Source organism: Sturnira hondurensis, unplaced genomic scaffold (assembly GCF_014824575.4).
Source record: "Sturnira hondurensis isolate 20B ecotype Veracruz unplaced genomic scaffold, ASM1482457v3 Scaffold0007406, whole genome shotgun sequence".
NCBI lineage: Eukaryota > Metazoa > Chordata > Mammalia > Chiroptera > Phyllostomidae > Sturnira > Sturnira hondurensis.
This window is the reverse complement of record NW_028080037.1, coordinates 13,688,955-13,714,849: the sequence shown is the minus strand read 5'-3', so window position 1 is coordinate 13,714,849 and position 25,895 is coordinate 13,688,955. Positions and strand designations below refer to the sequence as shown.

The 25,895-nt window shown below is 49.4% G+C and overlaps 1 protein-coding gene across 3 annotated transcripts in view; it reads right to left on the bottom strand.

The window, feature by feature from the left end:
- Positions 1–9,799: 9,799 nt before the first annotated feature.
- The window catches only part of SEZ6L (seizure related 6 homolog like), a 173,510-nt gene continuing 157,414 nt past the window's right edge, over positions 9,800–25,895 (bottom strand). The window contains exons 13-17 of one of the 3 annotated variants that reach the window (XM_037052380.1): positions 19,942–20,136; positions 18,162–18,194; positions 16,037–16,151; positions 14,098–14,200; positions 9,800–11,268 (exon numbers count right to left, since the gene is read on the bottom strand). In XM_037052380.1, the coding sequence (XP_036908275.1) occupies positions 11,239–11,268; positions 14,098–14,200; positions 16,037–16,151; positions 18,162–18,194; positions 19,942–20,136 (476 nt within the window). In that variant the 3' untranslated portion in view covers positions 9,800–11,238. The remainder of the gene's footprint in view (positions 11,269–14,097; positions 14,201–16,036; positions 16,152–18,161; positions 18,195–19,941; positions 20,137–25,895) is intronic. The other 2 variants (XM_037052381.1, XM_037052382.1) reach the window with 2 other exon arrangements.

Below are 25,895 nucleotides of genomic sequence, written 5' to 3'. Positions count from 1 at the left end.
AGGGAGATGACAAGGCCCTGGCAGGGGTGCCCTTCCCACTGGCGGGCATGTCCTTCCTCATGGAATTAATTCCCCGGAGTCTTTGTGTGTCTTGCTGGGAGATTTCCTATGGGGTTTGCTGCTTCAAGAATTCATAATATTTTACGTATTTGGGCTTGGGGGTGAGACAGAGGCATGCATTTTCCAGACTCTGAGATTGAGACTCTGCTGGATTCTGGGGGACCTTCCCGGCGGATGGGGGCCAACCTGCAGAAGTCCAGCAACGGGAGCGCGGCCTTCGGGACGGCTGTTGACCTCTCTCTTAACTCCCCAAAGAGCTGGAGGTGGCGAGCGTTTAGGAAAAAACCAAAAGGAATCCTCAGTGAGTTTCAGTGAGCGCCTCGGTCCTCTCACACGTGAAAAGGGGGAACTGTTCCGTTCGTTTTGCTCTGGAGTCTGTAAGCCATTTGGCCACGGAAGAAAGACCTTCGTCTTCTCATAGACGCTCATCTTAGAATCTGCAGGAGAAGACGCCCATCCTCCGGGTCCTTACCCTCTCTCTGCACCTGTGCCCTTTGCCCTGAGGGCTTTCTTTGGCGAGCCCCATCTGTCCGCACAGGTGGTAGGGAAGCAACACCCTCGGAGAACAGCCCTTACCCAGTGACTGATAGGAGCTGGGAGACAATTCTCTCTGCTTTCTCGCCACAGAAAACGGGGTGCGGGGGATGCGGGGGAATAAGCTGTGTGTCTGCACCAGCGCCCAGGACTCCCAGTGGGAGAGAGCTGCATTAAGCAAATGGGTACCTTGCTGACCGTGTTTTTTAATCAACTACCTCTCCTTCCCTGACTCATTTCCTTACTCACCTCTGGATGTGCCCTGGAAGGGCTTTTTGTATATTTAATTTAATTTTATTTCCCCACCAATTTCGTTTTTATCCAGGTGAAAGTCACATAAAATTAGCCATTTTAAAGCGAGCAATTCAACGGCATTTGCTACATTTGCAATGTGGTTGCCGTCCCACCTCCGATCCGGAAGATTTTCATCACCCCCCTCAAGCCCCCGCACCTGTTACTGCCACTCCCCCCCTTTCCTCAGCCCCCTCCAAGCACCCGTCTGCTTCCTATCTCTATAGATTTACTTCTGGTTCTCAATATACATGAAATCCTATACAACCTGACCTTTAGCGTCTGACTTCTTTCACTCAGGATAATGTTTTCAAGTTCCATCCCCGTCGCAGCCTGGGTCAGCATTTTGCTCCTTTTTACAGCCGAGGCTATTATTCCGTGGTGTGGACAGGCCACCGTTTGCGTGTTCATTGGCCCACGGGTGGATGTTCGGGTTGCTTCTGCTGTTTGGCTCTTGCACATAGCGCTGCTACAAACTTGCCGCGCAGGTTTTAGTCCGAGCTCCAGGACTTCATTCCAGGTGGGCGCGCACCCAAAAGCGAAGTTGTGGCGTCGCGTGATAGCCCCCGCTTAACCCTTCGAAGAACCGCCCACCTGGGGTCGTACACGGGCTCCGGTTTTCCCGCATCCTCCGCCACACGCCCGCTCTCCTGTTTTAAAAATTACGTCCGCCCTCGCGGGTGCCCAGTAGTATCTCATGAAGTATCTTTTCCTGTGCTCGTTCCCACTAATTCTTTTGATTTTGAAACGTTTCCAACACACTTGAAAAGGTTTAGAAGAACCTCAAACCGAAAACACCTGCCTACCCGCTCCGTTCCGAGTCAGCATTTTGGAGCTCTCTGAGTAGCTCCTGGTGGTGTCATTTAACTTGCTCTTCTGTCCTGGGCATTTTATGTAAATCGGAAGTTTTATCTAGAGGCCTCAACAGGTTCAGGGGAAAAGTTTCAACTTGGCATCTTTAATAATGTGAGCCCACTAGAGTAGTGGGCAGTTCCTGGGAGGTCGCTGGTACAGGGTCACATTGTCGCCGAAACTCAGGATGATTCTGGGTAGAGGAGGCAACTGTTTCCATCTACCCGGGATCCCCAGCCTGTTTCTGGTAGCAACACTTTTAAGATACGATGGTACCTGCTTAAGGCGGTACAACCAGAGTCCCCCTGATTGGCCAGGGAGAGGCATGTGACCTAGGTTGGGCCAATGAGAGCCAGCGTTGGAGCTCACAGTAGTTCACGGAATAGAAGGCTGCGTCTTGGGCTGTAGGGTTTTACTGTGTTCTCTTATGTTCACGGAAGGAAGTGCTGCCACGTCGTTAAGAAAGGGCATGCTTTGTAAGGTACGCCCTGCTTGCAGAAATGTCGAATGTGAAAAGAAAAACATCTCCGATTGCTGGCCGTCTCGCCCTTCCTGGAGAAAAGTCTGTCCGAAGAGCTGAGTGCTCTTCCTGGGGAGAGTTGCTGAACCTTCTCAGAGAAGGGGCCCGTTTGCCCCTTCTCTGCTGCCTGGGAGGCCAGTAGCTAGAGCTCTGGATTCTCAGGAAACAGGCCCTGCCTCCCCCAAGCTTTGCCAAACATGCCGTATACTCGCTTACCCATCTTCCTTGATGACGATCAGAGTCTTCTGGGTCCCTGAACTTGAAGGGGCTACCTGGACTCCATTCGGGGGAGGGGACAGCCATAGAGGCAGCTACACAGTTCTCAAAGTGGGTCTGTGATGGATACAACATTCCCTTTGGGGTGATGGAAGTGGCCATGGGGTGACTGGGAGGGAAGCCTCCAGAACCACCACCTCCAGCAGTGGGCTCAGGAATCAGACCATTTAAAGGGTGACCTCTTAGCTGTGTGACCTTGGATGGGTTACTCAGCCTCTCTGAGGCTTGACTTCTGTATCTATACTGTCTTGTCATTTACTGGCTTGCTGGGAGGATTAAATGAGGAGAGCTTATCACATCCCCAGGCACACTGGGAATGCTAAACATTTGTTAGCTGCCGCCCTGGCCGAGGTTCTGCAGCCCTTCTGTGTCCAGCCAGTCTCCATCCCGAGGATGTCTGGCTCCGCGGCTCCGTTCCTAACACCTCCTTGGCAGCCTTTCACAGCCTGGTTCTGCTCCTCCTTTCTTGTCACTCTCTTAAGCGCACAGCTACACTGTGACAAAAGAGGGCAGCCGGCTCAGCGGGATCTGCAGGCCACTGCTGGGCTCTCTGTGGTACACGTTGCAACTCCAGAAAACAAAACTGTCACCAGTTCAATTCCCCTCGGCGTTTACAGTCGATGTGTGTGTGTGTGTGGGGGAAGCAGCCCAGGACGTGGTGTGACAACTCCCACGGACCTCCAGGGACCTCCACGCCCTCGGGCTGTGCATCTTTCAGAACGTAAAGCCATAGGAATGAGGTTCTTGTTCTAGTCGCTGCTGTTCCCTGAGGTTGTACTATACTCTTTTTGTTGGAATCTCAGAGGTCAAAGACTTGTTTTTAAACAGAGGTGGACACAGGTGAAATCGAGTCGGGGAATGTGAGTGGCAGGTTTTAAGACAGCCTGTGATGGGAGCAGAATGCTAATTGGGTCCCTAGGAGAGGGAGCTGGTGATGGGGTGATGTGGTGGGGGTAGGATGCAGAGAGATGGAGAGAGAGAGAGAGGGAGGGAGAGAGAGAGAGAGAGAGAGAGAGAGAGAGAGAGAGAGAAGGAGACAGAAAGAGAAACAGGAAGAAGGAAACAAAAGGAATCAGAGAGAGAGACAATAAGAGACAGAAAACATACAGAGAAAGGCAGAGAGAGAAAGGGGAAGAGACAGAGATGAAACGATCAGGAGGAGAGAGAGAAGACGGAAAAAGAAAAGGAAGACTGAGAAATAAAATCACCCCCCCTTCCCCCGCCAGCAGAACTGAAACAAACCTACGGAAGGAAAAGGCGACCAGGAGAAAGAGAAAGAAGCTGAGGACTGTGCCTAGATTCTCGAAGTAGGGACTCAAGTAGTTGTTGACTTAAAGAGAAGGAAAAGCAAGATCTTAGAAAATGGGGGCAGGGGAACCAAAGAGAGTTGGGAAACTGGAAGAGAAAAGAGACAGAGAGCAAAGAGAAGAAGGAAAAAGGAGAGAAAAGCCGAGTGGGAGAGAGGAAGGAGGAGGGAGGGATGTTATTAGTCAGGATGCCCCGGTGCCTGGCCCTTCACCGTTTCTCTCTGCCCCACATCGTCCCTCCAAGTTAGCAGAGAGTCCATGCCTGTTTGTTTCGCGTTCCTCCCCATCAGTTTCTTCCAGAAAGACCCCTCTCCTAGGCCTTCAGTGTTTTTGCCATAGGACACGACGCTGGGACAACCCTGTGCAATACCTACAGCTAGAACCGAGCCCATAGTTGGTGGGGCCAAACGAAAACGCAAGGCCCCTCGTTCCAAAATTATTGAGAGTATCAGGACCATGAGGACTTCTGGACAAGATGGAGGCATAGGTAGATACACTTTGCCTCCTCGCACAACCAAAAGAAGAACAGCAAATTTAAAAAACAAAGATTAACCAGAACTGCCAGAAAATTAAACTGTATGGGAGTCCCACAATCAAGGAGTTAAAGAAGAAGCATTCATCCAGACCAGTAGGAGGGGAGAAGATGGGCAGCTGGGCAGAGAGGACCAGGAGGTCCAGGCAGTGGCTGATAGAGCAGGCGCTCCTACATTTGCGTGCAGATAAACCGGGAGGAACAACTTGGGAGTGAGACCGACCATGCCACCCAGGGTTCCAGTGCAAGGAAATAAAGCCTCAGAGCCTCTGACTGTAAAAACGTGTGGGAGGCAGTTGAGGCAGCAGGAGAAACTCCCAGCCTCACGGAAAAGTTCACTGGAGAGACCCACAGGGTCCTAGAATGTACACAGGCCCACCCACCTGGGAAGTAACACCAGAAGGGCCCAATATGCTTGTGGGTATCGGGGGAAGTGACTGAAAGTGAGGGGAGAGCTGAGCAAGCAGCCTTGTTCCCTCTCGGACCCTCCTGCACAAACAGTGTCACAACGCAGCAAAGCGGGTTGCCCCGCCCTGGCGAATACCTAAGCTCCACCCCTTACTATGTAACAGGTGTGCTGAGACCAAAAAAAACATGGCCCAAATGAAAAAACAGATCAAATCTCCAAAAATAGAACTAAGTGATGAAGAGATAGCCAACCTATCACTGGTAACCAGGATGCTCACAAAAATGGTTGAGTATGATTGCAAAACAGAGGAAGAAGTGAAGGCTATGCAAAGTGAAATAAAGCAAAATATATAGCAAACCAGCAGTGAAGGGAAGGAAGCCAGGATTCAAATCAACGATTTGGAGCAGAAGGGAGACATAAACATTCTATCACAACAGAATGAACAAAACAGGAATTCAAAAAAATGAGGAGAGGCTTAGGAACCTCTGGGACAACTTTAAACGTTCCAACATCCAAATCATGGGGGCGCCAGGAGGAGAACAGGAAGAGCAAGAAACTGAGAACTTATTTGAAAAAATAATGGAGAACTTCTCCAATCTGGCAAAAGAAATAGACTTTCAGGAAGTTCAGGAAGCTCAGAGAGTCCCAAAGAAGTTGGCCCCAAGGGAGCCCACACCAAGGCACATCATAATTACATCATCCAAGATTAAACATAAGGAAAGAATCTTAAAACCAGCAAGAGAAAAGGAGACAGTTACCTACAAAGGAGTTCCCATCAGGCTGTCAGCTGATTTCTCAAAAGAGACCTTACAGGCAAAAAGGGGCTGGAAAGAAGTATTCGAAGTCATGAAAGGCAAGGACCTATATGCAAGATTACTCTATCCAGCAAAGCTATCACTTAGAATGGAAGGGCAGATAAAGTGCTTCCCAGATGAGTTCAAGTTAAAGGAGTTCATCATCACCAAGCCCTTATTATATGGAATGTTAAAGGGACTTATTTAAGCAAAAATGAAGATGTTAAAAAATATGAACAATAGAATGACAACAAACTCACAACTATCAACAACTGAACCAAAACCAAAAACAAACGAAGCAAACAACTAGAACAGGAACAGAATCCCAGAAATGGAGATCACCTGGAGGGTTATCAGTAGGGAGGAGGAGTGGGGAGAATGAGGCACAAAGTACAGGGCATAAGAAGCATAGATGGTAGGTACAGAATAGACAGGGGGAGGTTAAGAATAGTATGGGAAATGGACAGCCAGAGAACTTGTATGTACAACCCATGGACGTGAACTAAGGTGGGGGGATGCTGGTGGGAGGGGGGTGCAGGGCAGAGGGGAGTAAAGGGGAGAAAAAAATGGGATAGCTGTAATGGCATAATCAATAAAATGTATTTTTAAAAAAGAGTACAAAGACAATGATAGCAAAGCATGAAACCAAGTGTGGGCTCTTCGGAGACCAGGCACCCACTGCCCTCCCCCAGAGGCTGCAGACTGAGTGGGAGGGCCAGACATTGCTTCTCCAGAAGGAGGAGGTAGGGCTGGTAGATAAAATTTCAAATAAAGGATGAATAATTTTTAGCATAAATATGTCCCAAATATTGCACTTTCCCATTGGCCCAGCTGGGGTCACGTGACCATCATAGACCTAATCATAGACTCATGGACCACACCACGTGGTGGTAGTCAAGGTACCCAAAAGTCAGAACTTACACTGAAGCTTTATGCTTTTTTTTTTTAATCTGATTTTCAAATTTAACTGGGTGTCCTTTATTTTTACTCTCTGGATTTGTTAACTCTATGTGAAAGAAAGCAAGAGGTTGGGGTAGCGGTGGGGGTAGTGAGCAGGGGGCCACAGCTCTGTCACCAGGAGGGGGCCGGAGTCTGGGGAGGGAGGGAGATTGGAGCAGGACCCCAGGAATGTGAGACTCTTGGGGACAGAAGTGGCTACTGCGGATTTTCGAGATGTTTCCCTGGGCAACGCGCCTGCGATAGCCTCCCACTCGGTCCCCTGGAGAGGACTTCAGTAAAAGTCCTGTGAAGTCCTTGTTGATGGCAATGGAGTCAAACTCCAGTTGAGAGCGACACTCTGAGCCCTGATCCGAGGCGAACCCGCTGCGCCCTGGGAACACGCTAGACCTGAGTCCCTTTCGTGCGCAAGGATAGGGTGACAACGATATCGGTTTCTCCGTTTCTGGCAGGAGTGAAGGGCACCCGCGAATTCTCCAAATAGAACTCTGCTGTATCAGAACCAACCCCTTTCATCCGGTGACTTTGCTCAGTGAAAACAACCCTTGTGGGCAAGTGAAGTCTGACTTTCCTTAGGATTAGGGAGGCCTCTGAGCAAACCGTGCTGATGACGCCATCTGGTGGTGTAGAGGGACCCAGCACCCTCACGGCGCTGACCACGCAAATATCACGCACATACCTTCTCTGCTGTTCATTCCTTCAACAAACGCTTCCGAGTGCCTGCTATGTGCCAGGCAGCTATATTGCAAACGGTGGTGAAAGAGCATAATTTAGGATAAAACTAATTTCTGAGTTTGGTGCAAACAAAAACAAGCTGGAAATGTAAGGCAATGAAAACGAGGTCTTTAAAATCTTTAAGCCATGAAATTCACATAGAAACTACTTTTGCTATCTCATGTTGTCTTTTAGTACAAAGGATTGGTAAATCTTGAGTGGAGTCCTAACAGAGAGAGGAGGAGGAGGGGGAGGAGGAGAAGAAGAAGAAGAAGGGGGGGAGGAAAAAGAGGAGGAAGAGAAATAGGAAGAGGAAGAAGAGAAGGAAGGAGAGGAGAGATCTTTTTGTCTCTCTCTGACCTGTGGGGACAAGCTAGGGAGAGAGCTCTCACCAGGAATTGCTCACCACCACCCTGACCTTGGACTTCTCATCCTCCAGAACTGTGAGAAATAAGTGTCCGCTGGTTAAGCCACTCTGTCTACGGTGTGTTGTCATGACAGCCTGAGCTAAGACAGGGAGGGAGGGTATCAGTATGTCTGATGATGGCTGTGAACTTGTCTTGTCTCCAATATTCCCCCAAATGTCCCCAGAACTATCCTCAAAATGGCAGTCCAGTCTAGGCATTCAAAATTTCAGCAGGCATTCCCCACGAGCTGGAAACTGCCCCCACCCCCACCCCGTCCAACCCCGGTGCTGTGCTGCAGAATTTATCACAAAAACCCCACAGATTGACTCTTTTTCCTCTGTTTTATTAGCATCAATATATACAAAGTGGAAAATGACTTAATTTCATTATTCTAGCTTAGAAAGTTGGTTTTGCTTCGTATTCTGTTTGGGGGTAAAGTGAAAATGAAAACATCCCAGGAGAAAGCCTGCCTTTGGGGGTGCTGAACCCCCATGACCCGCCATGACTTCTCAGGGCATAGGAAGGTCATGCTCTTTGGACTTAACCCCCACCCCAAGAAAGGTCATTTTTTGCCCAAAGCTCATGCTCAGTCTAAATTTACCCATCTGGTTGCCAAGTCACTTCTGCTTACACAACCGTCCTGAAGATGCGACCACTCTGTTTCCTGCAGGGCTGTTTGGCAGTTTCTGAAGCTGTCAGCCTGAGGTTCCGTGGGCTCCCCAAGGAGCGGACTTCAAAAGGTCATATTTAAAGCATGTCTGTGGAACTAAGTAAAGATGGATATCAAAGAGCGACCCGAAGAGTTGTGTCGGCTAAGTAATTCTACACCCCTCCCCCCCAAATAGCAAAAGAATGAGCTCCAAGCTGAAGAGGGTGGAGTGTGTGTGTGTGTGTGTTTAAAGGACAGGGCGCCGGCTGACAGATCCAGCTTCCACAAGTGAGCATGTAATACACGCCATCACATGCATTCCCCGAAGCTCGAGATCTCTGTAAACATATTTCCCCGCTGTTTGATAAACGAAGATTGGCTTGTAGGAGGGTCCAGTCCGTTCTCGAGTTTCACAAGATTGTATCCTGCTCAAAGAGATTGAATCCCAATGGGTTTTCATGTCGGTCTTACAAAAACAGACACGTAGGAACTGCCGTGAGATGCCTGGTGCATTTTTTGGCACGATTACAAGGATTCCTTTACCTTTACCTGTTACAGAAACACATTCGGAAAGAAAAATAGACAACGACCCGCCTTTTCAATCACACGGTGCGTCGTCAAGCCCGCACGGTCCATCTTCAGGTTAAAACAAACTTTTAAAATATGGTTACAGGTACTGCACTACTAACACGGAACCAAGACGTGGGCATCCTGGGGAAAGAAATCGACACCCTTTCTCTCCATCCAAAAAACCAGTGAGAATTACTGGGCCATGGGCTGGCCAGTTTCGGGGAACGAGGTTAGAATAAGGGTTTTACATTTGGTCAGTCTTTATGAAAGGCAAATGTTTAGTGTTCGCAGAACCATAGTATGTTCGAAAATCAAGAATCACAAATAGCGTTCTTTCCAGGTGCCCCAGGGTCAGGGTTAGAATCATCAAGCGGAAGTGAAAGCAAAGATGGGATCCTGCTTTTTAAAGAAAACGGTGATGTCATTTGCATCGTTGGTCTTTCTCCAGACGTGATTATTACTCGCTAATTAATGGTCTGGAACGCTTCTTCTTCTCCCGGTTCTTTCAGAAAGCGGGGCGGGCCCTGGGCAGCTGCAAACGCGGCCTTTCATTATCGCTTGCCGAGCGTCACGCATGCGTGCCTTGGGGAGCGCGACCTTTCCTGGCAGGAGGAAAATATGCCAGCCTCAGAGCTCCGAGACTCAGTGAGGTCCCCGCTCCTTGTTAGGAGGAAGGCATGTGCATGCGTGTGCGTGCGCGTGCATGTGCGCGTGCAAAGCCAACCACCCTGTACCGTTCCAGGTGTTCCCCAAACGAGCTACCAACGGCATGGCAGCCAGGAATGTCTTGTTTGAAAGCCAGCTGGTTTAAAACAATTTTGGAGAGCGTGGGTGGGAGCCGGAGGGCTTCAGGAACCAGTGTGCTGCTCTGGGCCACCGGCTGTCACTAGGGAGGAGACTGACAGTCCAGGGAGGTGAGTCTGCCTTCCATGCATCCTCGCCCCCTGCTTTTTAAAAAAATACCTGTAGTTAGAAAAGACTCTTCCTTGATAGTTGCACACTCACTAGCCCCACAGAGACGGGAGGACATGACGCTGATGAAATATAGGATGTGCACGTGGTTAATCGGGTCCTAAGAATTCCTTTCTGCCTGAAATTCCTTCCTCTCTCCTCATGGGTGTTGGAACTGTATGATGTGGGTTTCTGTGTGATTTTCATCCCAGCAGCTTCTGCTTCTTTGCATTCAGGCCACCATCTGATGTCTGGGCGGAGCTTCCAAGGAGGAGGGCGGGAATAGTTTTCTTCTCATAGGCCCCTCCCCCCCAGACTTGATTGCAAATACAGTCAGAAGTTACACTGTGCAGAGAAACAGTGCCCTTGGGTCTCCCCTGTTTCAAGGTCTTGGGTGCCCTGGCACCCCAGGAGAAAAACAGAGCTCACCCCAGAATTCCCACCACCGATTTCAGGACAGGGCACCTCCCCTTCAGCACAAACCCTTATAACTCTGTGGACCAAGCTGCTGCTGCCTCCCGAGGCGGGGATCTAGTATCGCACAGGGCGGCCTTGCCAAACAAGGGGATCGATTCTGGCACTTGTAGAATAAGTGACCTGCTCCTTCAGCATTGAAGGAGTGTCAAAGGAAAACATTTTATTAACTGGGTTCCCTCAACCAGTGTTTCCCTTGGCCCAGAACTGTCAAATCTCTCATCCGATCTGCAAAAATCTTTGTCATATATCACTCTTCTAGAAAGAAAACATTTTCTCATTTTGCCAGCATCCAGTGAGGCCGGGGTGGTCAAAAGGAAGGTTTACATAACGTATTTGCTGCCTTCAGGATGGCAGCCGTGGGCGGGAGCGGGCGTGGCAGGACCTTTCAGAGGCGGGGAAATTGGAAGGGCGAACGCAGGGTTTGTTCGGGAGCAGACCTGGTTAAGCATCCGCGTGACGTTCCACGACCCACGTTAATCCAACAAAAAAGACGTTCTTTCCCACCTAATCTGGGGGCTTTGATTTGTACTAAAAACACCATGGGCATGGATCTCAAAGACGCATGCAATTGGAGGCAGCCACGGATCGGCAGGGCGGATGGGAGAAACTCAACCTGGTTCTGCCTTTTCTCTTTTTCCCCCTCTGCTGCGGAGTGGGCTGCTGTGCAGTCCGTCGTCCACCTGCCTTCAGCATCCACTGAGGTTGTGACAGGGCCCCGGCTGCAGCTGCAGTACATCCAACCACACCCATCTCAGTTTTAAATATAATAAATACAGCGAAGAAGAAAACAGGAAGTCTTCAATAGAGAGTCTAAAGAAAAGACAGCCGACACGCTGGGGGTTTTCCATGAAATGCCACCTGGTCTCAGGATGAGTTTCTCGAGGAGGCTGTGGTTGAGTTCCTGTCTGGTGAGCTCCCTTTTCCAAGTGCCACTCTCTTTAAATGGAAACTTCATACTCTCTGGTTTCCTGCAAGAGGCAGAAGTGGAGATCGAGCAAAGCCTTGTGTGACACAGTGACACATGGATGGTCCCAGCGCTTCATCCCTCCCCAGGCCCCTCACATTGGCCTTGTCATTTGCAGTGACTTCCGCTCTGACCCTGACTTGCTTTGGCCAATGGGTTAGAAGGAAATGGGTCACAAGGGGGGCTTGAAAAGTGCTTGTGTGTTTCTGCTTGTGCCCTGCCTTTCTCTCTTGCCCCTGAGCGGAGCATGATGTGATGGCATGATGTGATGCCTTTAGTCCCAACAGAGGGGGAGAGACAAGGCATGTGCAGAACAGATGGCATGATGTGATGACATGATGTGATGCCTTTAGTCCCAACAGAGGGGGAGAGACAAGGCATGTGCAGAACAGAGTTGAGTCCCCCAGCCAACCCCTAGCCAATCCCTGGTGTGTGGGCAAGCACAGGCGAACCAGGGCTGCCACTGGCTGAAAACACCACCCCACTAAATGGAGAGCAGATTAGTGAGTGGCTTTCAGCCACTGAGTTTGGGGAGTGTTTGTTACACAGCATGATTAGACTGCTAGGTAACTGATACACTATGCTAGTAAGTATTAACAAGGTCTGGTTTCTAAAGTGCTATTTTTCATCAGCTTGACCTTCTTTAAAGATTAGAAGAAAAGCCACATGGAATGCAAAATAGCATATGGGTTCTTACTTGTGTCATATCTAAAATGACTACAATATATGGGTAGCAACGAGTTCACTTTCCCTCCTATTGAGGGGCCAAGTGTAACATTCTCCAGGCCCCCGGGGGCAGAGGAGCAGGGAGGTGTAAGAAGTTGTGGGCTGTGCCCTAGAAGGCTGTGCCACAGGACATGCTTTAATGAAGGTCTGTAGTTCCTGCTGGGCCCACAGAGACATGCAGTCAGGTGTGTGCTGTATGGCGTATGGGAGCATGGAGCCCAGTCTCTGAGGTGGGCCTGCGATCTCCACCTCCTGGCATCCACTCCCTTGTGTGACCCCCTCCCCTTACATGTGGGAAGGACCTGCGGTTGGCCTCTAGCCAAGAGAATACAGCACAGAGGTCCCAGGAGGCCACTTCTTTGTTTTGTATTACATAGGCTTGTGCGTTCCATCTTGCAAGGGTATGCTTTCTTTTTTTAAATTTTATGTTTTATTCTTGTTGCGTGTATTATAGTTGTCCCCAAGTTCTCCCCCTTTGTCTTCCTCCATCCAGCACACCCCCTGGTCCCACAGTCTATTCCCACACCACTGTCCATGTTCATGGGCCATTCATTCATGTTCTTTGACGCATGCCTTCCCCTGCTTTCCACCACTTCTTTCTTTCTTGTTGGCTTTGAAGAAGCAAGCTGCCGTGATGTGAGCTGCTTTATGGAGAAGACCATGTGGAAAGGAACCAAGGGTGGCCTTTAAATGATTGCCTGCAAGAAACTGAGGCCCTCGGTCCGACATCCTGCAAGGAACTAAATGCTGTGGATGATCATGTGAACTTGAAAGTGAAGGCTTCCCTAGTGAAGCCTCAGATGAGACCACAGCCCTTGTGAGCCGGGAAGTAGAGACCCAGCTAAGCTGTGCCTGGACTCCTGACCTACAGAATCTATGAGAGAATAAATGTGTGTTATTTTAGGCTCCTAAACTTGCAGTAAAATTGCCACACATCAGTCAACAACTAACACAGGAGGTCAGAGGAAGGGGTGGTAGTGGTGGTGGTGGTGGTGAGGGAACCTTAGTAGGGACAATGAACAAGTCAAGTTTATGCTCCCCGAATATGGGGAGATGATTACACAGTGAGTTTGAAGGGTGGTGGTTCATGACCCCAAAGTCATGACCAAGCCTCTGGTTCTTCCCATGTACCTCTGGGCCATTGCATGGGATCTGCCTTCCCCCTGGCATCTTCTATAACCCCTGCCTAAGTTCTCCCCACCTTACAAGACTTAGCTTTACATCACTGTATCATTGATGCCTTCCCCCATCACTTCTACAGTAAGAGTCCCCCATCATATACTCTCGTAGCATCCTACTTTCTTTCGTGGTCCTAAAAAATAATGACTTGTTGCCATCAAGCTGTTCATGGGCATATTTGAGTGTCTGAGGTCGATGGGAGGCAGGATAGCATAATGACCAACAGCACCAGGTAGAGTTTGCACCCTGGCTCTGGGCCGCACCTCCCGGGGGTGTGCCACCTCGGCTGGGTCACATTTTCCTTTCCCTGAACCCCATTATCCTCATGAGTCAAGCAGAGATGACTGCAGAATGTACCATAGGGACTGCAAGGATTCAGGGAGATCATGCATTTAAGATGCCCAGCCCATGACCTCTTTTATTATTGTTGCTATTATTGACATCTGTCACCTTTACAAGACTCTAAGTTCATTAACCTCGGGGTTGTGTGTATTTGGTTCATGGCTGTGTCCCTGGTACCCAACACTGGGCCTGCCACTCAAAGGTGCAGGCTTGGTGCTCACTGCCATTCATTAGGGGTAGCGCTCAGTAAGATGTGTGGGAAGGTTGCTGATGCCACCAGGCCACCAGCGGGCTCTGACCCATTTCAGCCGTCTCTCCAAGGGGATCTGGTGCAGCCCCTTCTTCCTGTGACCCTTCTGCCGGGAGGGAACAGCGTTACAGGCTTGTCACTGGGTTGCAAAGAGCACGGGGCTCTCTCGGCGGTTAGCGCAATGAGGGTTGTGGTGCGGGTGAGACAGGACCACTGGCCACGCCTGTCTGCCAGTGGCTGCCTGAGCAAAAGGAAGTGACACCTTCCGTTTTGGTGTCAGCGAATTCAGAGCAGACAAAGAGGGAGGCACCCGGGAGGGAGGAGAGCCCAACTCACCCCTGTCTCATAAATGGGGTTGTCAAACTCGGTTTCCACGGTGATCTGGCTGTAAGGGTGGGAGTACATCAGAGGCAGGCGGAGGCTGGAGTAATAGCGACATCTGGAGCGGAGGAAAAAAGGAGAGAGAGCTTACTTCTCCCGGACTCGGAGACACCTTCCAATACCCCGAGGCAGCGATTTTCAACTTTCTCCATCTCAGGGCACACGTCAACTAATTACCAACATTCTGCAGCACACCAAGAATCGTATTTTTTGCCAATCTGACCCAAAAAATAGGTATAATTTTTATTGATTTTTCAAAAATGGTTATTACCTACTCTTTTTGCTCCAAACTGACTCCTAAAAGAGTCAGTTGCCTCTACTTGTGTGTAAGGGTTTCCGGTACCAAGAATTAACCAATCAGACGCGACCTTATAATGTGACGGGACCAATAGGATGCTACTCTGTTAAATGACCTGTATATTTATGGTTCAAGACAGGGCATGCGCACTAGAGGGTTGTTGTGCTGGCTGTTGTCATTTTTTTATTTGAAAGTCCGAGGGAACAGAGGTCAGTACCCCTGACGAACCAGCCAGGTGCTGCATGTTTTAACAATTCTTGCAGCGCACGCGGGTCGAAATGTCGCTGAGGGCAACAGTGCCACCTGCGGCGCACCAGCACCTGTGCAGATGACAAGGCAGATGTGTGGAAACAGCTCCTTGCGGGTGAGAACCCGAGTGGAGTAAAAGCTGAAATCGTAATTGCTTTCAACTTCCAACCCGGTCAGTGATAACTGAAGTCTCAGTACCTCCCCGGACTGCGGAGGGGGCGGGGCTTAATTTGCTTCCGTCTGCAAAGTGATTCAAGTCCCTCTTCAATGCAAAGAGCAACAACACTAAAGAGCATTCAGAGTATCTGCTAACACTGCGTGGCCTCAGAGCGGCCCTCCCTGAGCACCTATTTAAAGGTGGCCCCTCGGGTACCACCCTCTTTCCTTCACTGTGTTTGTCCCAGTGTATTAGAATTTGTGGATGCTCCACTCCCCCTACTGGACTGGGAGCTCCACGCAGGCAGGGGTGGTTTATATGTGGCGAACACCTGCCCCAGGGCCTTTGCACATGCTGGTTCTCTGCCTGGCATCCTCTTATCCCAGGCAGGGAACCCAGGTAGTTGCATGGCTTATCTTTGCATTGTTTTCAAGTCCTTACTCAAATGTCATTTCTCTGTGGTGTCTCCTCTATCTGCTCCATTTAAGGTGGAGCCACGGTCCCTATCCGGGTTCCCTTTTTCTCACTTCCTGGCTTTCTTTTCCTCCCTATGCTTATCACCTTCGAATGTACTACCTATGTTTCTGATGGACTAGTGTCTATTTCCCCCATCAGAACCTGGGCCCCAAAGGGGCAAAGATATCCTTCTGTTTTTTTTTTTCTCCCCACCGTGTGGTCCAGAAAACTGCCCAGCACATAGTAGGTGCTTAATGATTGTGACTTTGAATGAATTAGTGGCTGTCCTAGCCATGTTAAACATCTTCCTTCTTCACTAAAGTCAAGTTCTATGACCCCCAAACACCCGGGACAATGTCTGGTACCCATTGGATTGTCCACATAGAGTTGTTGATCAGGGGAATCATGGATGAATGAGGGAATGAATGGGTTGCTAGTACTGGTGACGTGAAAGATCTCTCTCCCACGGAACCACAGCTCCCTGAGGTCAGGGATAGAGTCTGTCTTACTGGCAGCTGCATGCTCAGCCCCCTTGCTGTGGGGGGTCGGCAGGTCTCCAGTAGAAACATTTACCACTAACTGAGTTGAATCACATCCTCCCTTCACTCACACAGGCCCCTGCCCTCTAGCTGCAGGTGGAGACGTTGAGGTTCAGAGAGGTGCAATGCCCAGGCCCTGGTACACTGCTGGCTGAGTGGACGGCAGCCCCGCCCCCCGCCCCCCAAGGCCCCTACCTGGTGATGTAAATGTAGGCTCCTCCCAGCAGCAAGGAGATGATGAGGACGGGGATGAAGATGGCCAGCGCCATGCTTCCTCCCTCCAGCGACGTCTCGGCTGCCGCTTCTGCTACTAAACACACAAGCCGGTGAGGCCTTCCCGTTGCCTATGCTCAGCCTACCTGGGTACCTGGCTCCCAGGGGAGCACCCATCCTCCCGGTCCTGCACCCACTCAAAGAACTGACATCCCGAGCCTTCGCCATTGGAGAACCATCCCCGAGGGGGAAGGAGGAGGAGACTAGAGGTGCTGGTACTGCTTCGCTGCAACTGAGTCCAGACCCATCCTTGAGTGGGGCGGTCAGTGGGTCTTCTGAGAATTATGCTGTTGGGGCCCATTTTGGGGGGCGAGCAGGGGATACAGGTGAAATCTGGTTAAACTCTAATACAAGGGAAGACTCAGAGAAATCCCAAATGTGCTAATGGGGAAGGCAGATTGGCTTCACAGTCCATGGAGTCGAGAGAAGGGAGCTCATTGTACCCAGACGGGTGGGTTCCCTCCCAGAGCTGCCCCACCAGCCCCTCCAGGAGGGGGCACTGGGCAACTGGGGCAGGTCTCAGTACTGTACCTCCCGAGGATACCCCACCTGTGAAGACCCAATTCTGACTCTCAGAGGCCAAGGCTGCACATTCTTTTGGCCTCACCTGGAGCCTCCCGCCCCCTTCCAATGTTAATGGAAATCACAGGAACTATGACAGCTGTCTTGGGGGCCAGGGGTGTTTTCCTAGAATGCCTCGAAGAGGACCCCTCATCTCTTTGAGCTTCCAGGGCTCCCTGCCATGTCTACAGAGCTCAGACGCTCGCCAATCAATAATTCATTAGCCACCTCTTACAGAGTCTGCAAAGGTGACCCTAACACCCACAATACACGAGCAAGCACCAAACGTCACAAGGGCACTACTGTCTCTGAGCAACCCCAAACCTTTGGGACATTCTCAGGGTTCACTGGCTGGCAAGAGGCAGAAAAGGGATGCCCTGAAAACACGCATGTCATGAAATGTCCAGTGAAGTGACTGATAACACATGCCCGGCCCTGTCTGCTCAGATTAAAATGCCATCTGTTATAAGGAACAGGGACTAAAGCCATGTCATTGCCACAGCCCCAGATTCTGGGTGAACTGCTTATTGCCAGAAATTTAAATGGCTCCAAAAATAGGAACAAAAGCTGCTTAATTGGTCACAACTTTAAACAAAACAAAATAATATATGTTTGTGTGTTTCTTGTGCCATAGCCTGGTGAGTGGTTTTGTACCACCAAAGGGAAGTTATAGAAAATACAGCCCCGACTGGTGTGGCTCAGTGGATTGAGCACCAGCCTGTGAACCAAAGGGTCCCTGGTTTGATTCCCAGTCAGGGCACATGCGTGGGTTGGGGGCCAGATCCCCAGTGGGGGGGGTGTATGAGAGGCAACCACACATTGATATTTCTCTCCCTCTCTTTCTCCCTCCCTTCCCTTCTCTCTAAAAATAAATAAATAAAATCTTCTAAAAATACAGAATGTTTTCGTTATCAGAGAAGTTGGAAGGGGAAGGAGTCACAACATGAAAACCAAAACAAATCCTGGGTAGCTTTCGGCATCTGTTGCGCATTAACGAATCTTTACTGGGAGATTCCTAATACAAGGAGAACAGAGAAGAGGGTACAGGAACACATATGTTGGGGAAGAAAACGACCAAGGAAGAAATAGACCATCTCCTGGGGCCGACTTTGCCTTCCCACACCAGGAGGATGCTCAGCACAGAAGGGGAGGCATCACTGGATTTGGTTTCCCCAAAGACGCCCACGTGGTGGAAAAGCTTTGCGATCCGGCGACGCCTTTGCCATGGAGAGGGATGCTCACATTTCCTTGTCTCACAGACAGCACTGGCGTCCAATGCCTGTCAGGTCATAGCTAGGACCGAATGGTGTACATTCGGTCATTTTTCTCTACAATGCCACTTGTTTTGAAATTATCTGCAGCAGGGTAAAGAAAGATTTTTTTTTTTTGCTTATTTTTTATAAGCACATGGACTGGGAGAGTTTAGGGCCTGCCCTTGTTTGTCGCTATTAGCCTGATTTATTGGCTTTTTCATGATGGAACTCACCTTCTAAAGCATGTTCAAAGCTGTCTTGATTAACTGAAAGAGACACAGAAAGCACTGGTCAACGTTAAGTGGAGGTAACGAAGCCCAAAAGAACAGGAGCAGAAGCCCCGTACCACACTTGGCTGAAGTTAGGGTCATGTTTTCTTTATTGTGGGCTACGGAAATTAGTGAAAATTCCTGGTTGCTTCTCTTCCCAAGTTCCTGAGAGGAGAGAAGACGGATGTGAAGGAGACGAGGGCAACAAGAGTCATAATGAGTAATTACCGCACACTTGCTATGCGAGGGGCATCGTGCCAAAAGCTTTATATGTAGTTGCTCATTTAACCCTCGCAACAATCTTGTTAGGTAGGTCCTGTTATCGGGCCCATTTTACAGATGAGCAAACAGAGGATCAGCAAAGTGAAGGGACTTCTCTGATATCACAGAGAAGCAGGATTTAAACCGGAGCTGCTTGACTTTCTCTAGCAGCTGCTCTTGACTACAGAGTGCTGGTCCTTCTAGAGTTTTCACGTAGAACAAAGGCTGATGGATGGTGAGGGCCAGGATGAAATCCCAAGCCCTAAATCCGGCCAGAGGCAGAACCTTCTTCCTGCTTTCCAACACATTTATGTAAACCGTTCTGAGTTCACTTTTATTCCATAATTACCTGGCTGAGATTTATATTCCCTGTAAAACTGTTTTCGTTCCTTCATTGCTGCAGACTAGAGCTCTCTGGCGTTCACTCATTTCCCGGTAAAACCCCTCCGGAAGTTCAAACCGATGGGGGCCAGCCCCTCCTGCTTTGGTACCAAAGTCATCGTGGTACCTGAGCACAAAAATGTGCCCACACGGACAAGTTTCGAGAATGCAGCACCTCAGGGTGAAGGGTTGGGTAAAAAGATTGCATTATGGGGGGTGGAGGGAGGCCCCCCCGTGCCCCAACTGCACTCCTGTCCTGCCTAATACCATGACTCCCTAATTAGTGCCTCTGATGTTCATCATTAAAATTGAATGAAAACAAAACCAGTTTTTGTTTTTTGTCAAAACACTAGCTAACTAATTGATTAACTTCTGTGAACCTCAAAGCCCCTCCCAGCATCTGAAATAAAGGCATTTGACCTCAACCCAAAGAGCAGGGAGGTTTGAGCCCAAGAGGGCTCTGCAGGCAGGGAGACGGCACCCACGGGGGCTGTGAGCACCCAGGAGCCTCTGCAGGGGCCACACCTGATTCTCTGGGATGCAGGCCCATGATGGCGAGGCCACTTCGGATCCTGTCCGATTACGCCAGACATATTAACTTTACAGACACGTCTGTTCTAATTGAACCAAACTTAAATTAGTTTTAAGATCAAACAATTTCCCAGATCATGTGACACTAAAAAGCATTTGAGTTCATTTCTCCTACATCCTCAATTTACCCGAGTGCATTGTTTCTCTCAGCCCTGTAATCCCTGGGGACCGAGTGGCTGTGAGAAGGGGATGCAGGAGGCAGGAGACATTCCAGCCACATTGTCAAGGTGAGTCAAAAGCAGAATGGCTCTCTTTTATGATAAAAACCTAGGCTGGAAAGAGCTCTTTTAGTTGGCCAAAATAAAAATGCTAAGCAAGGAGAAGGGATTGTGTCATAGTTCAATGGTCAGTAATTTTTTTTTTTTACTCAGTGGTGCAGAGAATAATGGTGGTATCTTAGATTTCAAGAAATTCAGTAGCTCGGCTTTTTGCAACAGATTCAGAATCCCAGCGGCCCAGTCCTGACACCACCAGGTGCCCCAGTCCCCGTGTTTCGAGGGGGTTCCGTTACCTTTACACACAGGCAGGGGCCCGTTCCAGTGGGACGGCTGTCCCAGGATGCACCGAATGGTCACTTCGCCCATGAGCTCGAAGCCCTCGTAGCACATGAAGGTGAGGGACTCTCCTGGCAGGTACAGTCGCTTGTACAGGATTTGGTACCCGTTTTCTGGTAACCCTGGGTTGTCACACGCCAAGGACTCTTCCGCTGAAATGCAAGCCCAAAGGAGCGCTGATGAGGTGATGCGAACCTCTGGGGATTCCCACTCAGAGCCCGCAGGGTCTGGCTGTGGACACTCGGCAACATTCTCCGTCTACATCCCCGCCTCGCGTGGAACTGCTCCCCATTCCTCAAACGCGCCTTTCTCTCCCTGACCTCTGGGTGCGGGTTACACGTGGGCAGGGCAGATGCGCTGGGCTGAGGAATATGGGTTAACATCTTGTATCTGCTACTCACCTCCAGCAAGGGCCACAGACTCTCTGAGCCTCAGTTTCCTCATCAGTAAAATGGGAACAACAGCGGTACCTAGCTCACAGGTACTACTATTATTGGAAGGTCAAATAAGAGAATGGTGCAAAATGCTCTCAGCATGTCCTGAATATTCTATAAATGAGGGGTGGGTGGTGTTAAATTATGGAGTATTCCTTCTGCTTCTCACATTACACCTTACCTGCCCTCCAAGGCTGGATTCAGTCTTGTCCTTCAATACTCAGTTTTCATTTCTCCACCTCCAGGAAGCCTTCCCTGATTCAGTCACCATCCCTAATCTGTCACTGGTCTTTCCGGTTCTTTCTCCACCCCAGCACTGCATACACCGTATTATATTTAATCATTTACTATTAGTTTCCCTTACTGGAAATGAGCCTGTTAAGGTTTGCTTGAAGCTCAGGGCCTGGTATATGGTAGGAGCATCATAACTAACCTCAACATATACAGTAGGAGCATCATGAGTAACCTCTGTGGGCAAAATACTGACTTCTCTGAGCCTCGGCTTCCTCATCTGTAAAATGGGTTTTCTCATAGGGCTGGTACGGGGGTTAAATGAGCTGAGGCACGTGAGGGGGCAGCACAGAGTGGGCTCCCAGGGGACACCAGTCACTCGTGTGGCCTTTACAATTTCTGTCGCCTTATCGTACCAAGCATACTACCGTTTACTTAATATTTTTCATTCCTGTTGACGTGCTTTTCCACTTAAATAGTGCTACACAACTTAGCCTCGGCCTAAATAATATTTCAATAACCACAGATTTCAAATGTCAGTTTTCATTTTTCTTAACGAAACACCAAAAATTTAACCTGGGCACTGTCTCAAGCAAACTGCACCGGGTTTCACCGTGGTGTGAGTAACACTCCTTTGGGGAAGGCAGCCCAACGCACCGCACTTTGTAGTTTGTGATTCCCAGAGTCTAGAACCCACTCATTCGTCTGCTTATTTATCTCTGGTCCAGCAGACACTGTGCTGCCCCTCTGTGCCAGGCTCGTGCCAGGAGATGGGCACAGTGTGATGAGCTGGGAGAGTGCGGTTTCTGTTGGCGCAGAACTCAGTCTAGAGGGAGAGAGAAGGGGATATCTGGTGATGGTGGCCCAGTCCAGGAATGGCTGTGATGGGGAGGCACAGGAAAACCTCACCTGACCAGTCGGGGTGAGAAGGGGGACTTGCAGAAGGTAGGGTGGGAGGGGGGCGGGATGAGATGCTGATCTGATTGGCTGCTGCTTCCCACTTTTCCGGGTGGGTGGACAAGTAAGGGATCCTAGGACTGTATATTACCTGCAATGTAGCAAAGTGGCCAGCAGGTGGCAATGGTTACTCAGAAGAATTTCCCCACACCCTTTCCTGGAATTTCCTTTCGTAAATTAACTGGTAAGTGAGTACATTTTTCGAGCGCCTTTTATGTGCCAGGCACTGCTCTGGGCCCGGACATACAACGGTGAACAAGTTAGGCAGACATGAGCCCTGCCTTCATGCAACTTAACGTCCATGAATTCCACAAATAATTCCGGGATGCCAATCCGTGCTGAGACCTGCCCTGGCACTGGGGAGACAGAAAATGACAGAGTAAATTCCTAGATCTGGAGGCAAAGCCAGGTGCTGCCAGCAAGTTCAGGAAGGCGAGGGGAGGCCTGCACACCTGTTCTCCCCTGGTCGCAACCCCCAGATTACAGTCCCCCGGCCGCCCCCTCCCCCCCCCCCCCGCCTCAGTGCTGGGCCTCCACTTCCACGGCACTTTGATTTGTACCTCAGAACATTCTTTTTTAAAAAAATATTTTATTTATTTATCTTTAGAGGGGAAGGGAAGGAGAGAGGGAGAGAAACATCAGTGCATGGTTGCCTCTCGTGCGTCATCCCCTGCTGGGAACTGGCCTGAAACCCAGGCATGTGCCCTGACTAGGAATCGAACCGTGATCCTTTTGTTTGCAGGCCACGCTCAATCCACTGAGCTACGCCACCCAGGGCAAGTTCCCCAGAACATTCTCTTAAAGTTCCTCGGATGATTGTAAAATTCAGCCAGAGCTGTAGTGCCAAAGGTTTTGGGGCTCAGAACCACAAAAAAAAATCATCATTTAATTAATTCCCCAAATATTCCAACATTCATTTTGTACCTGATGATTTGTATATATTATTTCCAGTCCTTCCCCAAATCCTTAAAGGTAGTAACACTAATGACCAGACTGGCCAGCATTTACTGAGGGCACCCTGTGAGTCAGGCAGTGCTTGGGGTTTTATGTCTGCGATCTCATATAATTATCCTAACAACCCCAAGGCACAGATATTATCACCACCCCATGGGCATCTGGGCAGATAAAGTGTGGAACGGCTGGGCAGCCTGAACGAGTTAGTGGGAGAGAAGAGGCTTCAGAGCCAGGTGGTCCATGCCCACTCTTCACCACCACACCCTGTAGCCATTTTACAGATGAGGAAACTGAGGCTCAGGGGCAAGGCCCCCCTCCGGAAGGAAGTCACTGTGCTGAGGTTCGAGCCCAGGATTCTCTGCAAAGTGAGTCGGTTCACTTTTGATCCAACCATCAGTAAATGTCTGAGAAGAATTCCACGTGGATTTCTCCCCTGGCAGAAACCAGCTTTCTTTGGAGGTGGTTGTGTTTATCTTCAGCGCCTGGAAGACGGCAGGAGAGGGATGTGAAAAGTGACTAGCATTTGAAACTGGGGGCCTGAAACTGCCCTGCGACCTTGGGTGAATCCCTTCACGCCACTGGACTCTGTTTTCCTGCCTGTGGAGTAAATGGGCTGGGCCAAGGCCCCGTCCTCGCTGAGACACGGCTGACCATGACAGTCCCACTCTGAGGATGTCCCATACTTTGAAAACTAATCATCTACGGTAGGTTTTCTCAACCTGGACTTTACTGAGATTTTGGGCTGGGGAGTTCTCCTTGGTGGGGACGGTCCTGTGTCTTGTAGGATGTTGAGCAGAGTCCCTGGTCACTGCCCAGCAGATGCCAGTAGCACCCCTGCCCACTCCTGTGACAGCCAAAGGTGTCCCTGGAAATTGGCCTTCACAAGTGTCTCCTGGGGAGCAAAATCACCCCTCCTGGCCGAGAAACACTGGCCGGAGGTTTAAACAATCCTGGTTGCAAATCCATGTGACTCCCCCGGACATTCTCTCCCAGGAATGCGAGTGAGCTAGCCTGGTGGTTCGGAGATGAGACCACAAACCTCCCCTCGTTTCTATCTCCCCCCGTCTTTAACTGTAAGAAAAAAAATGTGTATTGTTGGAGCACATTTGAGCAAAATGCTCAAAATCAGGTTTGCTAGTTACTTTTTAAAAAATTATTGATTTTAGAGAGAGAGAGACTTGCTGTTCACCCACCCATGCATTCAGTGGTTGCTTCTGGTATGTGCTCTTTCTGGGGATCGAACCCACAACCCTGGCGTAGTGAGACAAGGCTCTAACCAGTGGAGCTACCGGCCAGGACAGGTTCACTATTTATTGCTACAGTTGTTTTGCAATGTATCCCATGAGTGGTAATTAGCCAACAGTGTTAATTGAGCACTTGTTACATGCCAGACACATTGTTACGAGCTTTTATATCTGTGGTCGGTACGATCGTTTTCTTAGTCTTTTTCGTGAGGAACCAGCTCCTGCAAAGCCACACAGCTGGCAAGCAGCAGAGCTGGCTGCATACCCAGACCTGCTGGATTTCCTGTCGGGGCTTTTAATGATTCTGCTGTAATGAAGGGCCCTTCTCGTGCTCAAAGTCCCCGAGTTATCAGGGCTTCCCCTGAGCTACTGCTTTCTCAGAGACAGGGATTTCTAGATGAACATAGACACCCAGCCAGAGCTGGAATGCTGGCCGAGGCGAGGACCCAGGGGACCGCTCATCAATGGGAGCTTTGACTCAGGTCACTCTCTGGCCACATGGGCTCTGCCAGGGCCTCCTGGGGCATTGCCAAGTGCTTCCCCAGAGAGACATCCATAAAACCCTCACTGCGTTCGTCCTCCTCTCATTACTCTGGGAGCGTGGTTTGTGTGTTCTGGATGGGAGCCTGAGGAGTCATTCACCATGCCACCGGCAGGGGAGGGAAGGTGCCAGGAAGCCACAAGGTGTAATAAAGGCCATATTCGTTTTGCTAACAATAACAACAGTAATAGTAACACATACTGGGCCCCAGGGATGTGAGAATTAATTGGATACAATCCAAGCAAGTGAGTTATGTGTCTGCTTCTCTAAACATATAAACAGATCCTTTCAATAAGCTACAGCAGTTTCTGTGACTGCAGTAACTATAGGTGCCATGAGAATTCAGAGGAGAGAAATGTGACCTAGTGTGGGCAGTCAGGAAGGCCTTCCTGGAGGAGGTGACTCTTACCCATTGTTATTTCACTCAGAGATTTGGTTTTCCTCCCATCATCTCCAATAGACCCCAGCCTCCATGAGGACTCGATCATATCTGTTTGTACATTGCTATATTTGCAGGGCCCACAACTGCAGTTCCCCAACTGTGTACCAAGGAACCCTGGGGTGCCAGTACAATGCAAATCTGGGTGTTCCATGGCTGCAGTGCTAAAAGGCAAGAACGGTGGAAAATCCAAGAGGCAGAGGGGCTGAAGGAGGCAGCAGCCAGCCTGGTGCTGAAGTCTGAGGACTTCCGTGGGGCCCATGGACGTACAGTTCCCCATAGCAATGACTGTAGTTATCAAAGAATGAGAAGAAAATACAACCTTTGAGCCTCAACAAATTCAAGAAAATTGAAATCATACCAAGCATTTTCTCTGACCACAAGGGACTGAAATTAGAAACCAACCCCGCAGGAAAAAACCCCAAATACCCAAAATCATGGAGACTGAATGGTATGCTATTAAACAACAAATGGGTCAAGATTGAAATTAGGGAAGAAATCAAAAAGTTTCTGGAAACAAATGAAAATGAACTCACAACAACCCAAAACTTATGGGACATGGCCAAGGCAGTCCTGAGAGGGAAGTTCATAGCAATACAGGCTTACCTAAAGAAAATAGAAACATTTCTAGCCGTGGCTGGTGTAGCTCAGTGGATTGAGCACAGGCCTGCGAACCAGAGGATCGCAGTTCGATTCCCAGTCAGGGTACATGCCTGGGTTGCAGGCAGGTTCCCTGCAGGCCAGTTCCCAGCAGGGGATGCATGAAAGGTAACCATACATTGATGTTTCTCTCCCTCTCTCCTTCCCCTCTAAAGATAAATAAATAAAATCTTTAAAAAGAAAAGAAAATAGAAACATTTCAAACAAACAACCTAACCCTACGCCTGCAAGAACTTGAGGGACAACAACAAAGACAGCCCAGAGCAAGTAGAAGGAAGGAAATAACCAAGATCAGAGCAGAATTAAATGACATAGAGACTAAAAGCACAACTCTAAGAATCAATGAATCCAAGAGTTGGTTTTTTGAAAAGATAAACAAAATAGACAAGCCTTTAAGTAGGCTCATTAAGAAAAGAAGAGAGAGGACACAAATAAACACAATCAGAAATGA